Source organism: Microchirus variegatus (assembly GCF_963457635.1).
Source record: "Microchirus variegatus genome assembly, chromosome: 17".
Lineage (NCBI taxonomy): Eukaryota > Metazoa > Chordata > Actinopteri > Pleuronectiformes > Soleidae > Microchirus > Microchirus variegatus.
In genome coordinates, this window is record NC_139818.1 from 9893897 (window position 1) to 9916253 (window position 22357).

The 22357-nt window shown below is 39.0% G+C and overlaps 2 protein-coding genes across 2 annotated transcripts; one reads left to right on the forward strand and one right to left on the reverse strand.

Moving 5' to 3' along the window:
• Positions 1–887: 887 nt before the first annotated feature.
• LOC310938894 (pleckstrin homology domain-containing family S member 1-like) lies at positions 888–12037 on the reverse strand (the record flags this gene model as incomplete). The annotated part of the gene is made up of 14 exons (XM_083903522.1): positions 888–1019; positions 1782–1917; positions 3048–3143; positions 3847–3942; positions 7804–7929; positions 8027–8077; positions 8166–8209; positions 8706–8777; positions 9590–9619; positions 9739–9814; positions 10658–10792; positions 11313–11431; positions 11518–11615; positions 12013–12037. The coding sequence occupies 14 exons, from the start codon at positions 12035–12037 to the stop codon at positions 888–890; spliced, it is 1236 nt and encodes a 411-aa protein (XP_083759648.1).
• A 2573-nt stretch (positions 12038–14610) lies between these two features.
• LOC310938895 (tripartite motif-containing protein 16-like protein) lies at positions 14611–18939 on the forward strand (the record flags this gene model as incomplete). The annotated part of the gene is made up of 5 exons (XM_083903523.1): positions 14611–14622; positions 14721–14825; positions 17029–17279; positions 17731–17873; positions 18362–18939. 5 exons carry the CDS (start codon positions 14611–14613, stop codon positions 18937–18939), a joined length of 1089 nt encoding a protein of 362 aa, XP_083759649.1.
• Between the last annotated feature and the right edge of the window lie 3418 nt (positions 18940–22357).

Consider the following 22357-nt stretch of genomic DNA (forward strand, 5'->3'; position numbering starts at 1 on the left):
TATAAGCAGCGATTTGTGGGAATAAAGTGAATAATCTGTTGGGGTTTAACCCATTTTTTTCATGTTGTAGATTAATGCCTTCAGAGATTAGATATTCATCTCTAAAAAAAAGATTATTGAGGTATAGTTTATGCCCAGAATATACAGTATGCTCCTACAGTGCAGAGGCATTTCACATTTATATATTTAAAAAAAAGTTGTATAATTCACTGAACAATCCCGGCAGGTAAGCATAACGTTAGAGAACAAACCTGGTGCATGACTATAAGTATTTCTCATTTTTAAAATTAACCATCACTTCGAGCTTCACTAAACAGTTACATAGTAGGAGGATAGTTTAGGATTAGAATACGAACTAAACTACGTAGCCTGGTCTCCCAGAAAAACATTGCTATGCCATGTACTTTTCTGCAGATATGGTAAATGTTGCATTTGTATGATCCACACAGGAAAATGAATTTTGAATTCAACATTTTGCAAAATTGCCTCATACGCGTCTCATCAGCAATATTGTAAAATGATGTATTCCTCAAGTGAGGGAGACCTAAACATTGCCAAACAGCAGACCACAGGATGTGTTTTTATGACATTTTAAGTCATCCTGGTGTTTTTTTATCGAGAAATCAACATAGCATTTTCCTCCCTTTCACCAGGTGATTATTTTGTAAATATGAACAGGGTACTGACGATAACCAGGATATTAATAGCATCACCATCATTTCCTCAAAAGCTATGAAATAGTCTTCGAGATCAGTAGACGCGATTGTGGTTTGCAGACATAAGTGCAACATAAGAGTATGATCCTGGTGACCTGGTTGGACCACAGCGTTGGAAAAATACTGTCTGTTATCTAGTGGAGGCAGGAGGGTGCCTTTAAAAGAGTCATTTCAAACACACCCAGACGAAGGAGAGGAAGGCGAACTGTGGCCCTCAGTAGATGCTTCCTGTGAGTCGCTGCACAGACAGTTGGGTGAGTGCAGGGGCAGACATCCAGGTCGACGCAGGATGGTGAGTTTCACCTGAGAAGAGAAGTGATCACACTTCTGAGCATCGATAGTGTTTTCTGTGTTTTGAGTTGATGTGAAAATGGCTTTTTAGAGCCTCGAGTGATTGTGTGGAGTACAGCAAAACCAAAATGAGAGGGCTGCTGTTTAACCCTTAGAGCACAGAGCATTTCGACTGCTTTTTTCCATTACTATGTTAACACATACAATATACAGAGGCTATAAGAATGTGCAATATAATAGTGTTTTATACTTTTTTTCCAGCACAATCTAGACAATCTGATAAAAATTTCACCAACTATATAAACACACCTGAGCAAAAATTACTCAAAATGTAAAAAAATCTGATTGAATTTGAGCTCGTTTTTGTCTAATTTTGTGACTTCGCACGATTATTGCCACTTTATATCACTGTTAAAAATGCTATCTCAAATCATAACTTAACATAACAAACATAACAAAAAAATGAAAGCCTGAAAATGTGACCCATAAACATACACCTCAGGATGTCCAAATAAGGAGTTGTGTAATATTCCCATGGGTGCACCTGCGGCACAGATCTGTGCCACGTGAGCACTAAGGGTTAAACGAGGTAATACAAGTCAACACTTTAACAGTATGTTTGTCTGTATATATATTATAGTTACTGAGGACATGTACTGTTGTTGTTATTATCCGTTTTATTTCTTTTCACCTGGACATGGACCTCAGTGTCTGAAACAAAGTGAATTCATTCGCATGCTGTCTGTGTGAAAGTGACGCCGTGGGTGACGTTACCTCGTTCTTGAGCGACCTGCTGATGTATACCTGGAACTCCTTCACGTTGCCGATGAGCAAGTCATTAATCCCCAAAATCCGGTCTCCTTTGTGGAAGAGACACGCTGCCGGGGGCTGACCCGTCCACCCGGACACACTGCGACACACACACACACACATATTGAATTTTTAGAATAAGAAAGAAAATATAACGTTTTCTTATCTGATACTGATATTACAAAGTTAAAGCTCGAGTGTGTAACTTTTGGTGATTTTTATTGCTGTTGATGTTGAATATTCTGCCTCTGTTTGGTCATCGTGAACAGAAATTATGTACTTGTATTGTATTCCATCAGATGATGACTAAGATACTTGTGCTTTTACCCAAGTATCCCTTTAAGGTACTTAAACAATTTAGTTTGAAGTAGCTAAAAGAAGTGCCAATATCAGTTTACCAGTAACTAAGTAATTAAACCAAGTAACAGCGTTACTGTCCACCACTGCTCACATGGCTTTGATTCTTGAAGCTTGTTTTCCCCCTCTGCTGTTTTCATCTCAGATGTGGGTTTTGCTGATGATAATTCTCGTTTACAGGCTTAACTCCGTGCTTGCCTTTTGATGTTTGATACATGTTGTTTTGCATGTTGTGGCATGGATCCTTTGGCAATGATGCTGTCATATTTCAGTGTAGCTCACTGTTTAATTTAACAATATCACTGTGGCCCAACATGTTTTTTGAGCGGTAGAATTCACTTTTTTGTGGGCACTTCTTTGTATTTCCAGTCATACTCCGACCTGTTTGCAGCCGTCTCACTCTACTAGTTCCATGCTGCTGTTAACTCCATCTGTCTTCATATAAAAACCAATTTCCTTTGTGCAGCAGGGGAATGTTTTGTTGTTGTGCCCGTTGACGATTGCATTTAGCACCTATAGTGTTTGTGTTGCAGGGAGAACCTATAGCCTTCAGTCAACAGTATACATAAAAGGCTCATTCTGGGGTGATGTATTCAGTCAGGAGATTGTGCAAATAAAACAAATTAAGTTAATATATTTTATCTTCTGCCAAATAAAAATTATTTCATCCGGCTTTAAAAATCATACAGCGTCTTTTTACAAGATACAATCTGTGCATCGTGAAATGTTTATGAATCATACTGAAATTGTCCATGTAAAATAATCACACATTTTTAGTGTATATTATATTTAACTTCCCTTTAAATATCCTTAAGATATTTTGATGAAAACTAACTGAGAAATCTGAGGGTTTTTTAAAGTGTAAAGACTTACTAGGTTTTTCCATCCACGTCAAACAGCGACAGGTGTTTTTTCAAATCTGCCTGGTTGACCTCGATGTCTCTTTCGTCCGGGGTGACGTGGTCAAGACTGGACAAGAGAAATGATGGACAACAAAAGGTTAATTTATTAGCAGTGTATAGTATAGTGTACAGTAGAGTACAGTATATGGACATGCTACAGAATATTAAATACGCCTAAATTGTAATCATTGAAACCATCATTAAAATCTCCTGTATTGTTTGTGCCACATACTGATTTTTCGTAAATCCTTGGCTGAAACCTTTGATTCTTGACATACAATTCAAATGCAGATAAAAAAAAAAGCACTCGTGTGCTATTATTATCTCATTCCTCTGTTATATTTTCGTCATCACCTCGTTTAACTCTTGTTGCAATGTCACTCTTCTTTTTTTAATGCTGTGCTCTGCTCTGCTTGGTTCGAACAATAAACCATTATTGTGACACTATCTACTCACAGAAACTTCCAGAGAACTCCTCTAACCAGTCGTGCCACATGTCAGTGTTGGACCCAGCACCCATACCAGATCATTTATTTGACTGTGCGCTGATGTCTCTTTTTTTCTTGTTGTTATCACACCCATTTCTGTATTTTTCCTTACTGGCAGCTGCACACTGGAGAGTTCATATGTTTGCTCACTCTTTTCTTTGCAGACCCTCAGCTATCTCACCTATAGTAATTGTCCTCATCTCTGCCATTTGTCTTATTATTACACAGCCTCCAATTATTATTATTATTTTGTTTTACATGTGAGTTACTTGAGGATCTCACCTCTCAGTGGAGCCTTGTTTTTCCAGCGTGCCCACAGGAGAGATGGTCCCGTTGTCACTGGAACTGCTGCTGTAGTCTGAAGGATGCGCTTCTTCTCTGGAAAAGGGGAGCAACAGCGTGAGGGTGTTTCATAAAACAAATAGATATACTGATCCAAAATCTTCTGTGTAGTATTGATATCTGGATGTCAACACAGACGGAGGCAACAGCGACATTGTGCTAGTGAAGTAAGGCAGCTGCAAACAAGTTGTTTGACTAAAAACACAAAGAAATGCCCACAAGAAGTCTCAGAGGTTTGACCCAGCAGGTTGATGGGATAAATGCTGCTTGTCCCTGTGTTTGGGGGCAAGTCGGGTCTGATATTATTGCTTAACAGAGCCTGTTTTTAGTTAAAAGACATGTTGTTGTACATGAAGATCAAACTGAGGCAGAATAATAACACCAAAAGTTAAGCACTGCAGCATTAAGTGTATCCTCAATGTGACATCCTGAACTTAACCACGCCTTAGAATCTGTTCAGATGTCATATTTACATTTTAACAAAAGTCCCTTAAAGCAGCTTGTATCAACAGTGACATTAAAGAATGGAGGCAGAAACCAAGGCAAGCACACACCCACTGATGACGGTGAGGAAGAACCATCTGAATGCACAGTCATGGGGAGTGACTCACAGACTCACAGACTCACAACACAACAACAGACTTTGGACTGGCCTCCATGTTCGCCCTTATACCGTAGAATAACAACAATAAAAGGAAAAGTTTAATAAAAGCTGCAAGACGCTTCTTCTGATTACACGAACAAGGGGAGCAGCTGTCTTGTTTTTATTTTTAATAGTTGATGAAAGCAGCATGGGAGACACAAATGATTCACTTATCACTGTGCAGGTGCAGGAGGAAATCTAATTAAGAGGCACTTAAGAAACAAGTCTTACGAATGCACCAACTCTAGCTCAGGAGGCACACGTCCTTCTGCGTGTCAGCGCTGTGGTCGCCCACTTACAAAGAGATCAGGCAACAGTGTGAAACACAAAGTCATAACAACAAATTTACCAGAGCCAACAGTACACGGGAAGGGTTGGGTTTTTTTGTTTGTTTGCTTTTTACAGAGAAACCCTGGAGGAGGCGATCGCCTGTTGTGTTGGTGATTTGATTGGCTAACACCGCTCTGCAGGAAACAAATACTCAGACATACTCAACATGGTTGCCATCACAGTGACCTTGCTACATTCAAATTAAGTGGTTCCCATAATAATAGATAATAGAGTTTGGTTTAGTCACTCTCGATACTGCTCCATTCAAAGGCAAGCATTTGACGCCTCCATTGTCTGCATGTTGGCTGTTAAGCTAGAAAGCTGCTTTCTGAGGGTTATTTTGCTTTTATTAGTCACAGCTAATGTGACAAAAATGCAGAAACGTACATTTTTAATTCTGAATAGTCAAAAGAGCATGACTATATAGGCAATGTGGGTTTTGTTTCTGCACTTTTTGCTGTGACCTTCATTTAAGTACTCATGGAAAATGTGCCACAAAAAGACATGTTTTCACAGATAAACAATAGACGTGCCGCCGGTATCTCATCCAATTTTTTCCATCAGTGTTTTTTGAGAAGGTTGTACATTCATTTTGCATTTACTTGGTAATAATTCAACTTTGTTTAGTTGGCATGTTCTCCCTTCTCAAATGTTGCCAATTTATGGCTATGAGTGCAACAAGTTAAGAGTGTGCACTTTGCAAGGTGTTGTTCTCGGATCTCAGTTGTTACTTTTTGAAACTATTTCCTTTTTGTTATCGCACCCATTTCTGTTTTTTTTTTTCTTATTGCCAACCCTCACTGTATCATCATACTATTGTTATCATGGACAAAATTGTGTTGTGGTGCAATAGTGTTTTTCCTTATTTGGGGGCTATGGAAATGGCCACCCTAGGTCACAACCATGAGGAAGAGATCCATTTTCCTCTTCCAAATTAAATCTGCAGTCGACTACTGGAAAAAATAGTTGATTGTTGAGTTTCATATGCATGCAATTAAATTAATTGTGTCTTGGGATCACATTTCTCTTCTCTCTTTCGTTTAGTCATGCATATTCTGTTTTATTTTGACACTCACACCTTGTCTCTGTTGAGGTGTCTTCACCTCCTGTTCCCATGTGTTTCACGTCTCATTGATCACCTGCACCTTTCCTAATGTGTCACACCTGCATCTCATTGACTCCTTTCCCCGAGTCTATTCTGACTCTGTTTTTCCCTCTCACTGTGCCACTTCATCTTATTTGCTTCTATCTGTGTTTCAGCCTTTTCCTCGACTGTTTTGACTAATCATGTCTTTGTTGGGTCTCCTTTACATTTCAAATTATGATGATTCAAAATGATGTTTCCTCCTTGGAAACAAAACACACCCTGTATTAATTTACCACACTTTTTCAAGCTCAATGATATCACTTGGCACAAGGGTCTATTATTTTAGCCCAAACCTCATAACTTGACCTACATGCTCACTTTTTTTTTTTTTTGCATGACTTTGTGATTTCCATAGCAACACTGCCGTCAAACATGGCAGCAGCAAGTCATGTTAACAGCCACAATAAATGACCTAGTTCACCGTGACATGCACATAACCTCTGCCGTGGTCAAACAATGCTACACGTGTCTGTCTAGCTCTAAATGAAGAAAGAAAGAGTCTGAGGATCAAAGTGTGAAAAGGCACATAGCTCATGTTTTATGACAACACTTGCAAAAATGTAGTTAAAAGAAAAGCCCTACCTGAAGCACACAGAATAGCAGTAAAACTGAAATTTTCCCTTATCCTTTCCCAAAAAACTAACTAACTAACAAACACACATGGGTGAAAACATATGTTACACATGTTAATACATGATCTATACGGTAAGTTAAACTCAGTGCTTCTCATACTTACTACTACATACTTATACTAAATTACTCCCTGGATGCATCGTCTGTGTAATTAAATACACTGTGACGTTATTACCTTTATGTAATGTCACAGAACACAATTATGTTTTTAATTAGTCTGACTCTATAGCTGTGCCAACCTGCTTGTGTGTGTGCGAGAAAGAGAGAATATAAAAGATTAGAGCGAATCTGAGTGAGACAAAGCACAATTCCCACTGCTGTAGCATGAAATAAGACTGATAAGTGTATAAAATACTGCAGGACAGGACAGAGGATTTCAGCCTATCATACCATAACTGTAACCCGTTCATGAATACTCAGGAATCTCTGACTATTTTATTGCCTTTTCTGTAAAACCGAATAGAACTAACAATTTCCTTGAGATACAGTATGTTTGATGGATTAATTTCATGCATATCTTACTACTACTAATGTACTTTTGTTTTGTGACACCACCCACAAAAGCTACCGCATGTGGGTTCTGACCCCATCTATGGAAACGACTGGTTTCACTTAAGCAAAGTGTGAAAAGATCAGCATCGCACACGTTTCCATGGATTAATCACGGCAGACAGTCAGCACCAAGTTGATTGGACGTAAAAGTCATGTTTGCTCAACTGTCCTTGCCGTTTTTATGACAGTTGGCATCCATAGTGTTGCATTACTGCCTTCCTCCTCTTTTCAAAATGATAGCTGTTTGCACAAGTTGCCAAACAGGCTCCGTGATGCCATTCTCACATTAATCCTGGAGTGTCAACAGTTTTGAGTCACAGAAAAGACTGAAACTCTTTTGTTTTTCTCAGGTGCAATGGCCAATAAGACTGTGGTTAACCTCTGATGATGGAGCTATTTTGGAATCTGGGTCAGTGAGGAAACATTTTACAATGCGCAAAGGGCATTGACACGCAAGACAGGGTCAAAAATACACACACACACACACACACACACACACACACACACACACACACACATGGCCCACCACAAAGGGAAAAAATAAGAACCAGGGAAGAAAGTAAAGCAATACTGAAATCAATCTGAGGTTTACCTCTCTTCAGCAGCTTTCTCCTCACTGAAAGAGGGCAGTTGTGGCATCTGGGTCTTCAGTTTGTCAAAAGTAAGAGTGACAGTTCTCATGAGGCTGCCTTTGGTGACATCTTCCACTTCAACGTCCCTACAATAACAACCAATCAACAATTATTCACCATTACAAGTAAAACATGAGGGCACTTGCTTTAGTGATTAGTGACTGGATGAAAATAAAAACGTACTCTGCCCGAGCGGCTTGCTCTGTTGGAGACAGTTCCTGCATCGTTTCATATCTGCAAGAGGAATGAATTTAAATCAAGAGACAAATAAAGAATGATAAAAAAAAATCACTGACTTAGGGAAAGAGCAATTAACACTTACAGCGACTCCATATTGTTGCCACAGGTGGCGCCATTTCCATTCACCTCAATCACAAAAACAACAAAATTAGCATCTCTGTGACAGTACAAATGAAATGAATCATGATATAAAGCGAGCAAGTTAGGGTTAGTCAATGAAAAAAAGTAAATTAGTAGAAGTTAATTATTTAATTTAGCAGATTATATTATAATATAATTCCAAGTGAGGATTTGATGCTTTACATATACAGCATAATTCATTATTAAATGTTTTTTGGTCACATTTTCTAAAATCGACAGGATGGATCAATCCAGAACATGTTTGGCAGATTAACGGAAAGAAATGAGAAATTCACAAATGCAACCATACTTCTATTTGTGTTAAGTAGGGTTTTGGATAGTCGTAGATTGGGTCGGACAAAGGTCTTTTGGCGTCTTCATTCTGCTGGCCAATCAGGAGACATTATTGTGCCACATTTCACAAACACACAAAATAAAAGGAAAATTAAACCTCCAATTGTGACTGTTACAATTATTAACATTAAAAGCCAAGATGCCGCACCTTGCAGTCATCGTCGCTGGTTTGCAGATTGTTTGACGATGGGTCAGACACGGAACGCAGCTTAAATGACGCCTGGAAAAGGAAGCAGAGGACACATGAAAGCACCGGCATGTCCACAGTCTCTGCGTGATTAAAGCATTTTTCACATTAGTCAGAAAACAGAAGGGTTTTTTTTGTCGAGAAACGAGAGACAATGAGCTGTCTTATCCTGTCTTCTCCTGACCTGTGGTATGTCCTCCTGTCTTGTCTCATCTTCTATTGTCTTTCTTCTCTTGCTCTGTCCAGTCTCATCTTGTCTTGCATTTCTTGTCTTATATTGTCTCATCTCATGGTTGTCTTTTCTTGTCTCTCTTGATTTATCTTGACTTATTTTTCTCATCACGTCTCCTCATTATGTCTCATCCTTTCTTGTCTTGTTCTGTCCAGTCTCACCTTATCTTGCCTATCTTGTCTTGTCTCATCACGTCTCTTCTCATTCTCTCTGATCCGTTCATGTCTTGCTCTGTCCTGTCTCATCTTGTCTCATCTCATCTTGTTCAGTTTTGTCCTGTTTTGTCTTGCTTTGTCTTGCTTTGTCTTGTCTCATCCAGTCTCATCCAGTCTCATCCTTTCACGCAAAGCAGCGCTGTGATTGTCTGATTTGGATGGTCCTGATCCATGGGTTAGGATCAGCTTGACAGAATTCAGGTGTTTAGACAGAGTTGGACAGATACATGCAGAGCTTTAGTTTTATTGGACCAACCTTCTGAGTCAAATCGCATGATTTCCTTCTCCATGTAACGGGATTTACCTGGTATAACAGGAAGGAAAACCCATCAGAAAAAGAGCTGATCAAAGACATCGAAGAGAAGAGTGATCAATATGAGGATTCACCTAATATTTACCTCAACTTGTTGGTGCCCATTACTTATTTCCTGCAGGAGGAAGATCACACATCAAGCTATCATTATATCAGTGGCAGAGAAAAGCAAACACAACAGATATTTAAAAATTGTGACATAATATCTGGTGCATAAGTAAAAACTACACATACCTCAGAATTCATAAATCTATGTGGCCGGTTTTTCAGGGCATCAAACACGTCACTGAACCAGCCGTCCACTTCATCACTAAAAAAAAGAAAAAATTAAAACATGGGCAAAAATTCAATTTCCTTACAGAAACATATTTCTATTACATTCAATTTTAAAAAGCAATTATGGAGTCAAATATAGTGATAAATTGCGTTTAACTGCGTCATTCGGTGACAAAGCAGAGCCATTATCATCTGATTGACTCTTATTAAACAGGAAGCATCATAAGTGTATCTTTGATTGTACTAAAGTACCAAAATAGATGGTGTAAAGGCCAGAGGTGGCTGTCACTCTCACTGTCACTGTTGGCCTTTAGTCAAATATGATGTGTGAAACTCATGGTCTAAATGTGGATTACACCAACTGACTGGGAGTATTGTTCCCACGTAGCATGACTGCAAAAACAAAGAAAGTAAACTAGATGGCCACCCAGTGGATTTCATTTGGCCCACCAGACACCAGGGAGGGAGGGCTGATATAATGTAATGGCAGCACCTTTAAAAAATAACATGTTATTTTGTTTGTAAGACCCCAGTACTACTACAGCCTATAAAGTTTCAAACTTAACTAAAAGAGAAACATTTTGGCCATCCCTGGGTTAGGGATTGAACTTAATTTTCAAAAACCTGTTGCTAAAGTTGGTTTCACTCTACTTTATTGAAGCTTTAAATGCCTTCTTTGGGCTGCTGAGTGCTCATCCAGGCATCCCTCACTCCCACTACATTCATATTCAATATTCATGCACCCTGACTGCTTGGGGTGATAATAAAAGACAGGCGTGTGTAATTGGTGGTTTCTCAGGTGTTTTTACAGTACAGTGGAGGTGGTAAAGGAGCTATAAATTCCGTCTGAGCACTTTTATATCACCAGGTGACCGACCTGCTCTCCCCAACCAGGAAGTATTCCCTGTCTCCGGCTCTGATGAAGAGCACGCAGGACGGGAGACACTTGAAGCTCTTCTGGATCCAACCCCACTTCTGGTGGCGTTGAGGATTCGAGTACAACAGGGAGATGCTGACAGAGGAACACAAACAACAAAAGAGCCACGTGAAAATGCACATTTAGATACAGAGGGGGATTATTTTTTTCAAGCTTCTTTTTTTTTTAAAGAATATAGTGTTAATAAATGGCCTCCAACATGTGTCGTGTGTGTGCGAGTACATATCGTTTGTTCAAGTATCTTTAAATCCTCTGTTGTGTTTTTCAATCTATTCATAATTCTTTACCAGTCTGTTAATAATCAGGACCTTTTTGTTGGTTATTAATTACAAAGTTAGATGTGAAATCCCTCTGGTTACAATTTAGAGGGTTAACAATGAGCAATGAGGATTTTGTGTGTTGCTCACAGTTACCCCAGACCTTGACGTGGCAGAGACTTGACCTGGCAAACCCTTTGTTCACTTCAATCACTTTTTTCTGTTTATATTTAAGCCCTTATGAGTTTACTTTTTTGTTTCCACCACCCCAAGTATTTTTTTCCCCTCTCGTGATCATTTATTCTTATTAGTCATATAAAAAAATAAATAAACCGTACCTTGTCAGGTCTATGCCTCCAAGTGGCCTTTCCTTTTCCGCTGGACTCCTGAAGTACTTGAGCAGATGTTCGTTCTCGCTGACTTTGTACAGCACAAAGTATCGCTTCTTCCATGATTTCTGCAGGGTAATAACGACAAACTAAATATTAAAATAGACAGGGGATATACTGTGGAGCATGCTGCATTCACTGTGCCAACTGTCACCTCTGACTTGAGTTTGTGTGAGGGAGGAGACTTGTACAGGTATCCCGATCTGATCTCCTTCACCACGTCAACTGGTTTGTAGAACACCGCATTTTTGGCTGAGGGCAATTCATGAAAAGACTATTGTTTGCGATTGTTTTCTTAACTGTACTTGTTTACTGCAGTTTATGTAAGCCATTTTTCTGTCAGAAAAACCCTAAAAAACAAAATCAAAAAGCTACTAGCTGGAGATGTATATGTATAGTGGGAATGTGGCCCTTTTTCTTGCTAACAGAAAGCCATTCTAGAAACAAGTACTGAACTTCCCTAACTATCATCAAGTGTGCTGCCATGCTTTATGTTGGCACATTATCACATTCCAGGTCTCCCTGTCAAATGACTCTTGCGTGACTTGCTGAGATTAGCTGCAAAAACTGGTTTTCTGATAACAGCTCTCCCCCAAAAATACCGCCAAATAAAGACAAGAACCTTGAAGTAAAAACATAAAGCACAAACCTGAGTTCCTCTGGGACTTGTACATGATGACAACAAACCTGAAGAAAAGTAACACGGAAAAAAAATCAGCCTCCGTGTTCTCAAAACAGCATTAAAATTGAGAGGGAAATACAAGGTAAATACGCAAAAGGAAGCTCTGCAAAGGTTCAAGTGTGCACCTACAGCAAAATATGACTTTTTCGTTGACTGCCTACAATCGTATATGTGAATTTACTCATTTAAAAAAAAGTTAATATTAAGTCTCAAATTACAACAACTCTATGAAAGAGCCACATGCATGCACATACAAGTGAAATTAAATGTGAAAAGTTTACATGATAAAGTATGTGAATAAAACAGCATGTGCTTACCTGTGTGCACCTGTTCAGGGAATCCACTCAGGTCACTAAGGCTGCTGCTTGAGGAAGCTCAATGTTTTTATCTGCCCTACAAACACATTCATAATGGGAACTGGACTTTCTGGTTCCTCGCCTACAGCTGGGAGTTTGTTTTTTTTAAAGGCTTCCTGTTGACTTGTGTGGCAGGGGAATCCTTGGTCCAAAAACCCCTTTGGAAAACAGAAACAAACAAAAAAAAGCCACTATCCACTATCAGTGTTATTTTAATTTTTTTACAAAATGATTTGCATACATACAGTACAGTGCCGTGAAGAGGTCAGTCAGAGTCTGAAGGAGCAGATCTGAGAGACATTCTGTGCACGTGCTGTGACTTTAGCACACATTCACCACTGCTATAGTCATTAAGGTGAACAGGAGTCAGCTGCTGTTAGGGCATTGCTCAGTGTGTGTATGCACTGGCTATTTGTGCAAATGCATGTAAAAGGTCATGGGCCATGGCATTGCTTTTAAAGAGGCATCAGCTGAGACACACAAATGTCATATAAACACACACATACTCACACAAAGTCATGAGGACGATACACATTTTACATTTTTCTTGTATCTCTATGGTTCCTTTTGCAACATGAGGTCTAACTTTGGGTAAGAAACAAAGTAATACACATTTAAAGGGATAGTTTTATCATGTCTTGAGACAAAGTCTGTGCTGACCGAGCAGCGTTTGCCTCCTGAGCCGAGAACCAGACCGAGACATAGAGGCTCACTGAAGTTTGTTTCCTGAACAGCTTTGTTCCTGCACCAGAGTCCACAGAGCAGCCGTTTCCAACTGATTTTATGCTGCAGCCTCGTTTTAAAATTGTTCGGAAAATTGTCTCTGGCACATGCGATTAACACAAAAGGGTCATATATTTCAGCACATATTAGTTTTTTCTAGTGCTGTCTATTTCAAATATTTAACTCAATTAAAAGCAGCTGTGTTTTGTCAGCAGAGCACTCAGCTGTTGAGGTGAGTGAGGTGAGTGAGGTGATACCAGGTGAGTGAGGTGATACCAGGTGAGTTGACTGGCATAGCTGTAGCTCAGTGGCTAATCATGCTCTGCTTCTTTGGGAAGCTGCTGCTGCTATGTATGCACCTTAAATCTTACTCAAAATACTGACTGTACAACTGACTTGGGTTTAATTCCTATATTTAGTTCACGATAAACTTGTGTAAAAGTCAAACGTTATACTGCCATTCATCCCTGTGTTTGTGGTTTGATGCTAACAGTTATTAACTATTCATGACGTGGTTTTCACTTAAAGTTTTGCTTTCAATCTTAAAGCACATTCTTATTTTTATATTGCAGTGTTTGACCACTGCAATAAATGTAATACTTTATTTATGGAGCATTGTTCAAAATGAAGTGATCAAATGCTTGCTGATCCAGGCAAGTAAAAATAAAATTGCAATAGATTAAAGAAAAGCATTTAAAAATGTTGTATCTTCAAAATTAAAAAAATAAATAGAAGTACAATAATTACTACTGTGCCATAACCACTGTGTTATAATATAATAATATACTTGTGCAAATTGTGCTGCATCTGTGTTTACCTTTAGTATCAATGTAGTTTCAACACTTAAATGTATGTATATATTTGTTTCCACACAGTCCACTTGTTTGATTTTGCTTTTTGTATATTGTTTATATACTCTATAATTGTACTTATTTATTCAATTCTTGTACATTTGACACATATATTCTTTTATTTTTTAATATCTTAGTATATCATACCTTAGTTCAGTGCTTCCCGACCCTGGTCCTCCAGCACACCTGATTCAAATGATCAGCTCGTTATCAAGCTCTGCAGAAGCCTGATAACGAGCTGTTCATTTGAATCAGGTGTGTTGGAGCAGGGCAACATCTAAAACACGGAGGACAGTGTTCCCTGAGGACCAGGGCTGGGAAACACTGAGTTAATATCTGAAAAATAAATATACACATAATGTGTGTGTTTGTGTACTACTCCACGGGCTTTTCAACAGCAGGACATAAATTAACTCTTTTACTGTCAGGTCATCATGTGTCCTTCCCTTGTCTTCAGAGTTGAAGGTAAACATGGTGCATGTGAACAGTGGAGGTGGAGGACAGGGCAGCAGACATTCCCCCCCCACCCCAACCCCTTCCTCCTCCCTCGTGACAGAACCCTTGTATTTGTGACAGGACGGTCACACTCCCACCGTTCAGTGGATTGTAATCTGTGCCTATACTGTCCAGGAAAAATGAATAGCAAGGTAGGAGGGGCCGTCAGAAATGTAGAAATTTGACTTCATTTTTACATGAGGATCCTGAAACTTTTTCTTTGACTTTCCAGCCTGTTTTTATTCCAAAGGAAAATGTCCTCAGACCCCAGAAGCACCAGCAGCACCTGCAGCGACAGAGAGATGTCATCAACTACAGGATGAAGAAGCTGGCAGCCAAACAGGTGGAGATAACAGTGAGTATATGGTATATTATACAGTGTTTCTGGGATATGGCATTAGTTGGTGATATCTTACCAATTTCTGCTATAACGCCTGAAAAAGTCAGACCACATGGTGGAGTTTGTTACTTTCTAATCAGTGTCTGGACATTATTCAGAGAGCATGTACAATCCAGTTAACACTAGAGAGAAGGGTTTGCAGTCTTTGGGGTTTTTAAAATAGAACATGAATCACTGTCCACATTGTCCATCACTCAGTGTCTGTATTTTAGATCCATATTCTACTTATATGTTAAAGGTGAAGTTAGGAGGAGAGGCTGAAATTTACAACAAAGAACTGCTACTCTGCTCACCCCCTCCCTTCCCTGAGCGCTACGGTATCCGCAGCTGGTCAAATGTCGTCCTCGTCGTATTTCTCCGTGTCAGCAGATGAGGTTCGTGAGGCGAGGGAGAGGGCGAGCTACCGCGGCCGTAGCAGACGAAGCGGAGAGAGTGGAGGCGGGACTTCCGTTACAAGTAAAGAGACGCTTGATTTGTTCTCTCGCGTTTGTCCTTACAGGCTCCGGTAGAAACATGGCGTCTCGCTGCTAACAGTGGCTATGCAACCGCGGCCCGCGACCATGTTATTTTACATGACTTTTTGAAACACTACGAAAATGAAACAAAAAATATTATACAGCGACTAGACAATGCAGGAGCACATAATATGTATAAAAAAGTGGATTTTGGGTTATATAAACCCAGAAATACTACACATTGTCCCTTTAAATTAACAAGGTAAATTTGTTTTTGGATTTTTAAAAATTTATTTCCTTGTCTATACTTTTAGAAACCTTTGTTGTATAAGGTTATTTTTGTCTGATTATAATTGGATTTGATCTATTTTTACTTTTTCTGCCTCATTTTTCCTTCCACTACATTTAAATCTCAGCTATACTTTGATTGTCTTCATACAGCGATTCCTGAATTGTGTTCAAGCTAGATGACTTCACCAGCACACCTCTTTTTAGTTTTACTTATGTACCGTAATCATTTTTTTACATGTTTATTTTTCCCGTCTTCTTGTCCTGCAGTTTTCGATTAATTAGATATTTCTTTCCGCCTCCGTTATTTCCTCATGGCTGAGAATAATGATGCCATTTCCTTGTTTCTGTTCCTTTTGTTACATTTGCCCTAATATTTGTTTGTAGGTGCACACACCTATGTTGATAGGTGGATTCGTTTTATCCTGTGAAGCACTTTGACTTACACTGGTTTATATGCAAATTCATATATAAATAAATAAGTGTGATTGATGAATTGATTGTGTTAGACTTAAGAAAAGTGTTTAATTAATTAATGAAATAATTGAGACAATAACAGTCAAGTGAAATGATCAAGAAAATAACTCATTTATTATTGCAATAGTACATGTATATATATATATATAACACTAGCTTTATTTTAGCAGTATTACCTGTATATGTAGTACACTAGCTTTATTATAGCAGTATTACCTGTATATATAGTACACTATAGTTTTAGTATTGCAGTATTTTCTGTACATATAGTACACTATATCTTTATTATTGTAGTATTACCTGCATATTTAGTACATTATAGCTGTATGAATGCACTATTACCTGTACATATAGTATACTATAGCTGTATTATTGCAGTATTACTGTACATACACTATTATTGCAGTATTACATGTACATATAGTACAGTATAGCTTTATTATTGCAGTATTACCTGTATATATAGTACACTATAGCTTTATTATTGCAGTATTACCTGTACATTTAGTACACTATATCTTTATTATTGCAGTATTACCTGTATATATAGTACACTATATCTTTATTATTGCACTATTACCTGCATATATAGTCCAATAGCTTTATTATTGCAGCAGTACCTATATATATAGTACACTATAGCTGTATTATTGCAGTATTACCTGTATATACAGTACACTAGCTCTATTATTGCAGTATAACCTGTACATATAGTACACTATAGCTTTATTATTGCAGTATTACCTGTATATATAGTACACTATATCTTTATTATTGCACTATTACCTGTATATATAGTCCACTAGCTTTATTATTGCACCAGTACCTATATATATAGTACACTATAGCTGTATTATTGCAGTATTACCTGTATATACAGTACACTAGGTTTATTATTACAGTATTACCTGTACCTATAGTACACTCTCTCACCTTAGAAAAAGAGCAGTGCAGTGAAGGAGAAAATCCTTAAAAAGTACGAGGACATGAAGCGGGTTTTGGACGAGGACCTTCGCATCACACTGGCCCAGCTGGACGCAGAGCGTGAGGCCGTGGAGAGGTTAGTGGAGGAGAAGATAGAGGACTGTTACCACCTCAGCCAGGATCTGAGCCACCGACTGGACAACCTCAGTGCCCACATGGAGGCCCAGGAAATTGATATGGAGGTAAACACGAGGAGGATGGATGTGTTAAGCGTTCATGCACGTCTGGGGTATATGAGACCTCTAAAAGCATGAAAATGAGCAGGTGTGCTTTGTTGTTTTTCTTCTAGGACGCTGAAACAGAAGAAAGGTATGCTGGTGTGATGCATATCAAAGATAAACACACACAAAATGTTTTGCATGAGGCTAACATTCCCACATTTGATCTCACGCATAAAACTGGCAGCTCAGTGATAAGTGGATACCAAACATACCAAACATCTGTTGACAAGCGGGGAATACCATCAGCAACCATGAAGTGACTTTGTTTACTGGATATCTTTCTCACCAAACTGTAAAGTGAACTTTTAATTTTAATGGCCGACACTTCCGTGTTGAATCTGGAAGACAACTAGTTATAGGTTATTAGTAGGTTTTACAGTTTTATTACTACTAAAAAAGAATTGCATGTTTTTTGTTTTGTTTGTTTGTGTCCAGAATTTGTGGTACCCTGAAGTTGACCGACCCTGACCTGATTCAGCTGGACGAGTTCAAGAATGAGCAGCTGCTGAGTTTTACTGTCAACCTGCTGCTGTTCATCAGATCCCAGGTCCCTGTCACCAAGCGACTGTTTAAGAGCTGTGAGTTGACCCAGAGCCAGAAAGGTGGATGGTCTCACTCCAAGCATGTCAAACTCAGGGTTGTTGCAACAGGACAAACACAGCGAGCAATATCATGTCGGCCCAAAGCTGAGAGAAAGACAGAGAGTCCCCCAGAATGGCTGATTACATTAAAGCACAGCAACAACTTTGTAATAAATAAATGCATGGTTGAATTTGTCTTTAAAACGGCAAACAAACCAGGGTCTGGAACCTTCTCTGGGCCCCATTTATACTTTCTGAGTCCCTTGTCCACTAAGGCCGTCAAATGGGCAAATGGGTTAGTTGTCTATTCAAAGCTTAAGTTGGTCAGAAGAATAGCTTCTGTCTATTGTTTTTATTTTGTAGTTGGGTATCATGGATTCACTGATTCAGATTATGTTTCTATGCTTCTTTTAAAATCATGTAGGAAGAGCTTGACATCTGCATCAGCTCAAACTCACTCAACTTTTCAAACGTCTCTGACACAGATGCTGAAGACGTCGTCCTTGACGCCGACACCGCTCACCCCAAGCTGATCATCTCTCCTAAAGGCGACTCGGCCACCTACACAGACACGTGGCAGGACGTCCCTGAGACTTCCTCCCGCTTCGACAACACCCTGAACGTCATCAGCCAGCAAGGCTTCAGCGAGGGTCGCCTCTACTGGGAGGTGGAGGTTGATGGGAAGACCTACTGGGAGCTGGGGCTCACCTACCCCAGCATCCCACGGCAGGGCCGCGAGGAGGACTGCTGGTTGGGCCGAGGGAAGGAGTCTTGGTGTGTGGAGTACTTTAATGGAGGCTATGCTGCGTGGCATGGTGGTGTCCGTCATGAGCTTCCACTGCTGGCAGGAAAAAGGTTCACTCGAATAGGAGTGTGCTGCAGCTTCCCGGGAGGACTGGTGTGTTTCTTAGGTGCTGATACCATGACCCTCCTCCACTGCTTCTGTGCCGGGACTTTCACTGACCCCTTACATCTAGCACTGTGTCCCGGTCACCACAACGATGACACAAACTGGAAAGCCCTAAAGATCTGTGATGCTTCTAGATCTGCTACTGTTCCCTAAGATGACCTCTCAGAAATGCCTGGGGAGCAGGAAGTATGAGGCGAAAGTGACAGGAATGTCTCGTACAGACCGACCTACATAACATGATGTTGTATCAGATCTGAAGACCTTTGAAGAGATTTCTTTATCTCAATTGCAGATTACAATCAGCAGATTATGTTGTTCATTTTCAGAAACTGATCTGTCTTTCATACTGACAGTGTTTACTTTTAAAGTTTTGCATAAGACAGGAGCTAGCAGGTTTTATTAAGCTTTCTCTCAATAAAGACTAGAAGAACCTACTAATAAACAACAAAAATAGAAAATATATAAATTGTACCAAAAATCTAAAAATGTTTAAAAAATGTATTTAAAAAACACCTTTTTTGAGTCCAATACCAATAATGATATGAAAAACTCGAGTATATAATATTATTCCTATACTTCATTTTTGAACATTTACGAACGTATGAAGCTGTTAACAACACATTTGTGAGCAGTGTCAGCCTGTACGGGGCCCGGGACAGAATTTGATTTGGGGGGGCTCCCCTCCCACGACCACCTCACAGTGGCCTGTGCTTCACGATTAATGGACACCAAACCAGTATTACTGTTTTTTTTTTTAACTTTCCAGGTTTGTAAAATCTGAAATGTGACGTTGTATGTAATTTGCTCTTTAGAATTCAAATTGAAGGTTCTGGTGTTACTGAACTTGCAACAGCAGACAGAGCATTTGCTGCAAACAAATAAACCAGTTTAATGGCTTTGGTTTTTCAAAGTTAGAACACTATTTAGATATCTATAGATTTCTTTCATGTTTTTATTTACAGGCTTACAGTGAGTATAAGTGAATGAAAACACAGTTATAAATATTGCATTCAATACCTGTTGATACCGTATGTTACATGCCATTATCTCTTAAGTTGAGTTTGATGATTATTAATTATTTAAAAAATTTTAATGGCCTTTTTCTGATTTTCACAAATTTGATTCACAAATCTAACAAAACAATTAAATCAATTCACCATGTTGTACCAATTTATACATGTCACTTTTATTACTGTATATTGCTATTGAATAAAATCACATTGTCTCCATTTACAGATGTGGAAGAAAAATGACACAACATTCGTAACATTATAAATTCTTTTTAATACAACAAAATTTACATAAGAATCCCAATGTTTTGAAGTCATCGCCCCAAATAAAATATTGGGCCAGATTATAATTTCAATGTAATTCATTTCCAAATATTTGCAAATATATTCCTGAGGACAACAGCAAAAAACTTTTTTTTTCCTCTCTCTCTTTTAATTCCATTGCAAAACAAGAGGAGTGAACACTCCTTTCAGCACAGTTTGTCCAGAGGACTCAATAGTGGTGGCTGTGTTGGACAAAGAAAAAGGGATGTGCTTGCATTTAGTAGCACACTCCTGGCCCCTTTAAATAGTATACAACTGTTACTGTCATAAAAACAATAATTAATCTAAATAAAATCTGATAAAAAAAAAATTACAAAGCAAGAAAACAGGAGAAAATGAGATCATAAATGAAAGCTACACCTAAACCCTCTCCCCTAAATCACTGACACATGCAGTCATGGGAATAATGAAGAAAAAACATTACAGCAACAGTGAGTGTGTGTATTGTGGACCTGTAAATTGAGTGTGTACACCATCAGTAATAGCTGCCTCTGTGAATGACAGACATGGAGTGTATTCACATTAACAAACTGAGTTAAGTGGTAATGACTAGCAGTAAATGTTTCTCTTTTTTCCAAGGGTGAAAAATAATGTATATATTTTTTTTTTACCATAATTCAATTTTACACAAAATAAATCATTCAATATGGGTTTCAAAAGCTTAGCAAGGTGCACTATGTGCTTGAAAACAATATATTAAAGCTTCTTGTTGTGATTTGGGTTCATTCAACAGCAAAATTCAATTCACTAAGACATGTCTTATTACCTGTAACTACTGTGTGGAGTATGTTATGACAAAATGTAAAACACTAATATACAGTGAAATGAGTCCAGCTTAAACCTTAGATAATAATGTAATGAGTGTAAAAATCCGACAGTGTGTAATAAATCAGGAATGAGATTTGTGTCATTACTGTATGAGCGTTATTTTGATCACCCAACGTCTTGGGCCTGAACAACGAGCAGGTCTTCAAACATCATGCTGAGGAAAAGCCTTGCTTTCATGGGGTTGGACAATGAAGTCACAACATGACCCAAAAACTTAAAGAGGACAAATCACAACACAGCAAAATAATACACCTTCCTAGCATGTGAAATTCTTTAACATGACATTGAAACCACTATATGGGACATTGAAGAACCTGAGGATGCCAGCATGCTGCTATTGTGCTAGGAAGGCTGAGGCACTGAGTCTTTGGCAAGAGCATGGGGACACATTTCTGGTCAGAGGAGTGTTGTCTGTTTCATTTGTCTCTCTTCTGTTGGACAAATGACAAAGTCAAACACAGATAACTGAAAACAATGTCATCCATTTTCCGTGTCACCAAATTAAAATCGAAGAATTTGTTATCACATTTCTCGTGGCATTGTCTTGAGTTATTTGTGAGTCTAAAATTAACTCAGATTTGAGTCAATATTTTCAACAATTTCAACACACAAAGCAAGCAACACTTTAGGAAGTGAGCAAACAAAAATGAACCACACTATCAAAATAAAATATCAATTTAATAATTCAAAAATATAGTATCGTTTTTGTTTGTTTGAAAATACATTGTTGTTTGCAATGATCAGGATTTTGTTTGCGCTCCATCGCTTTGCTGTGGTTTTTTGTTTGCAATTTTGATCATGGGCGGGCCTTAGGAAGCTGCCTGCTGATTGGCTACTGAGTTTTGGAGCGACAGCTCAATGGACCGGAAGTTGTCACAGGCGACAGACTTGCTGTCCATCTGGAACTCCATCCATCCATCCATTATCTACTGCTTTTTCCTCCACCAGAGGGTCGCGGGGGGTGCTGTGCCTATCTCAGCAGACATTGGGCACTGGACAGTTCGCCAGTCCATCACAGGGCCACATATAGAGACAAACAACCATTCACTCACACACTCACACTCACACCTAGGGTCAATTTAGAGTGACCAATTCACCTAATCCCCATATCGCATGTTTTTGGACTGTGGTAGGAAGCCGGAGAACCCGGAGGAAACCCACGCACACACGGGGAGAACATGCAAACTCCTTGCAGAAAGGCCCTTGTTCCAAAGTTGTTCCAAACGGGGCTCGAACCCAGGAACCCGGGTCTTCTTGCTGCAAAGGCAAGAGTGCTAACCACTACACCAACCGTGGGCCCCCCATCTGGAACTCGTTCCCCAATTTTCCCTCGCCGACATCCAACAAAATAATTCTAGGTATCTAATGTTTCTAATTGTAAATGTTAGATATTTACAATTACAGGTTCT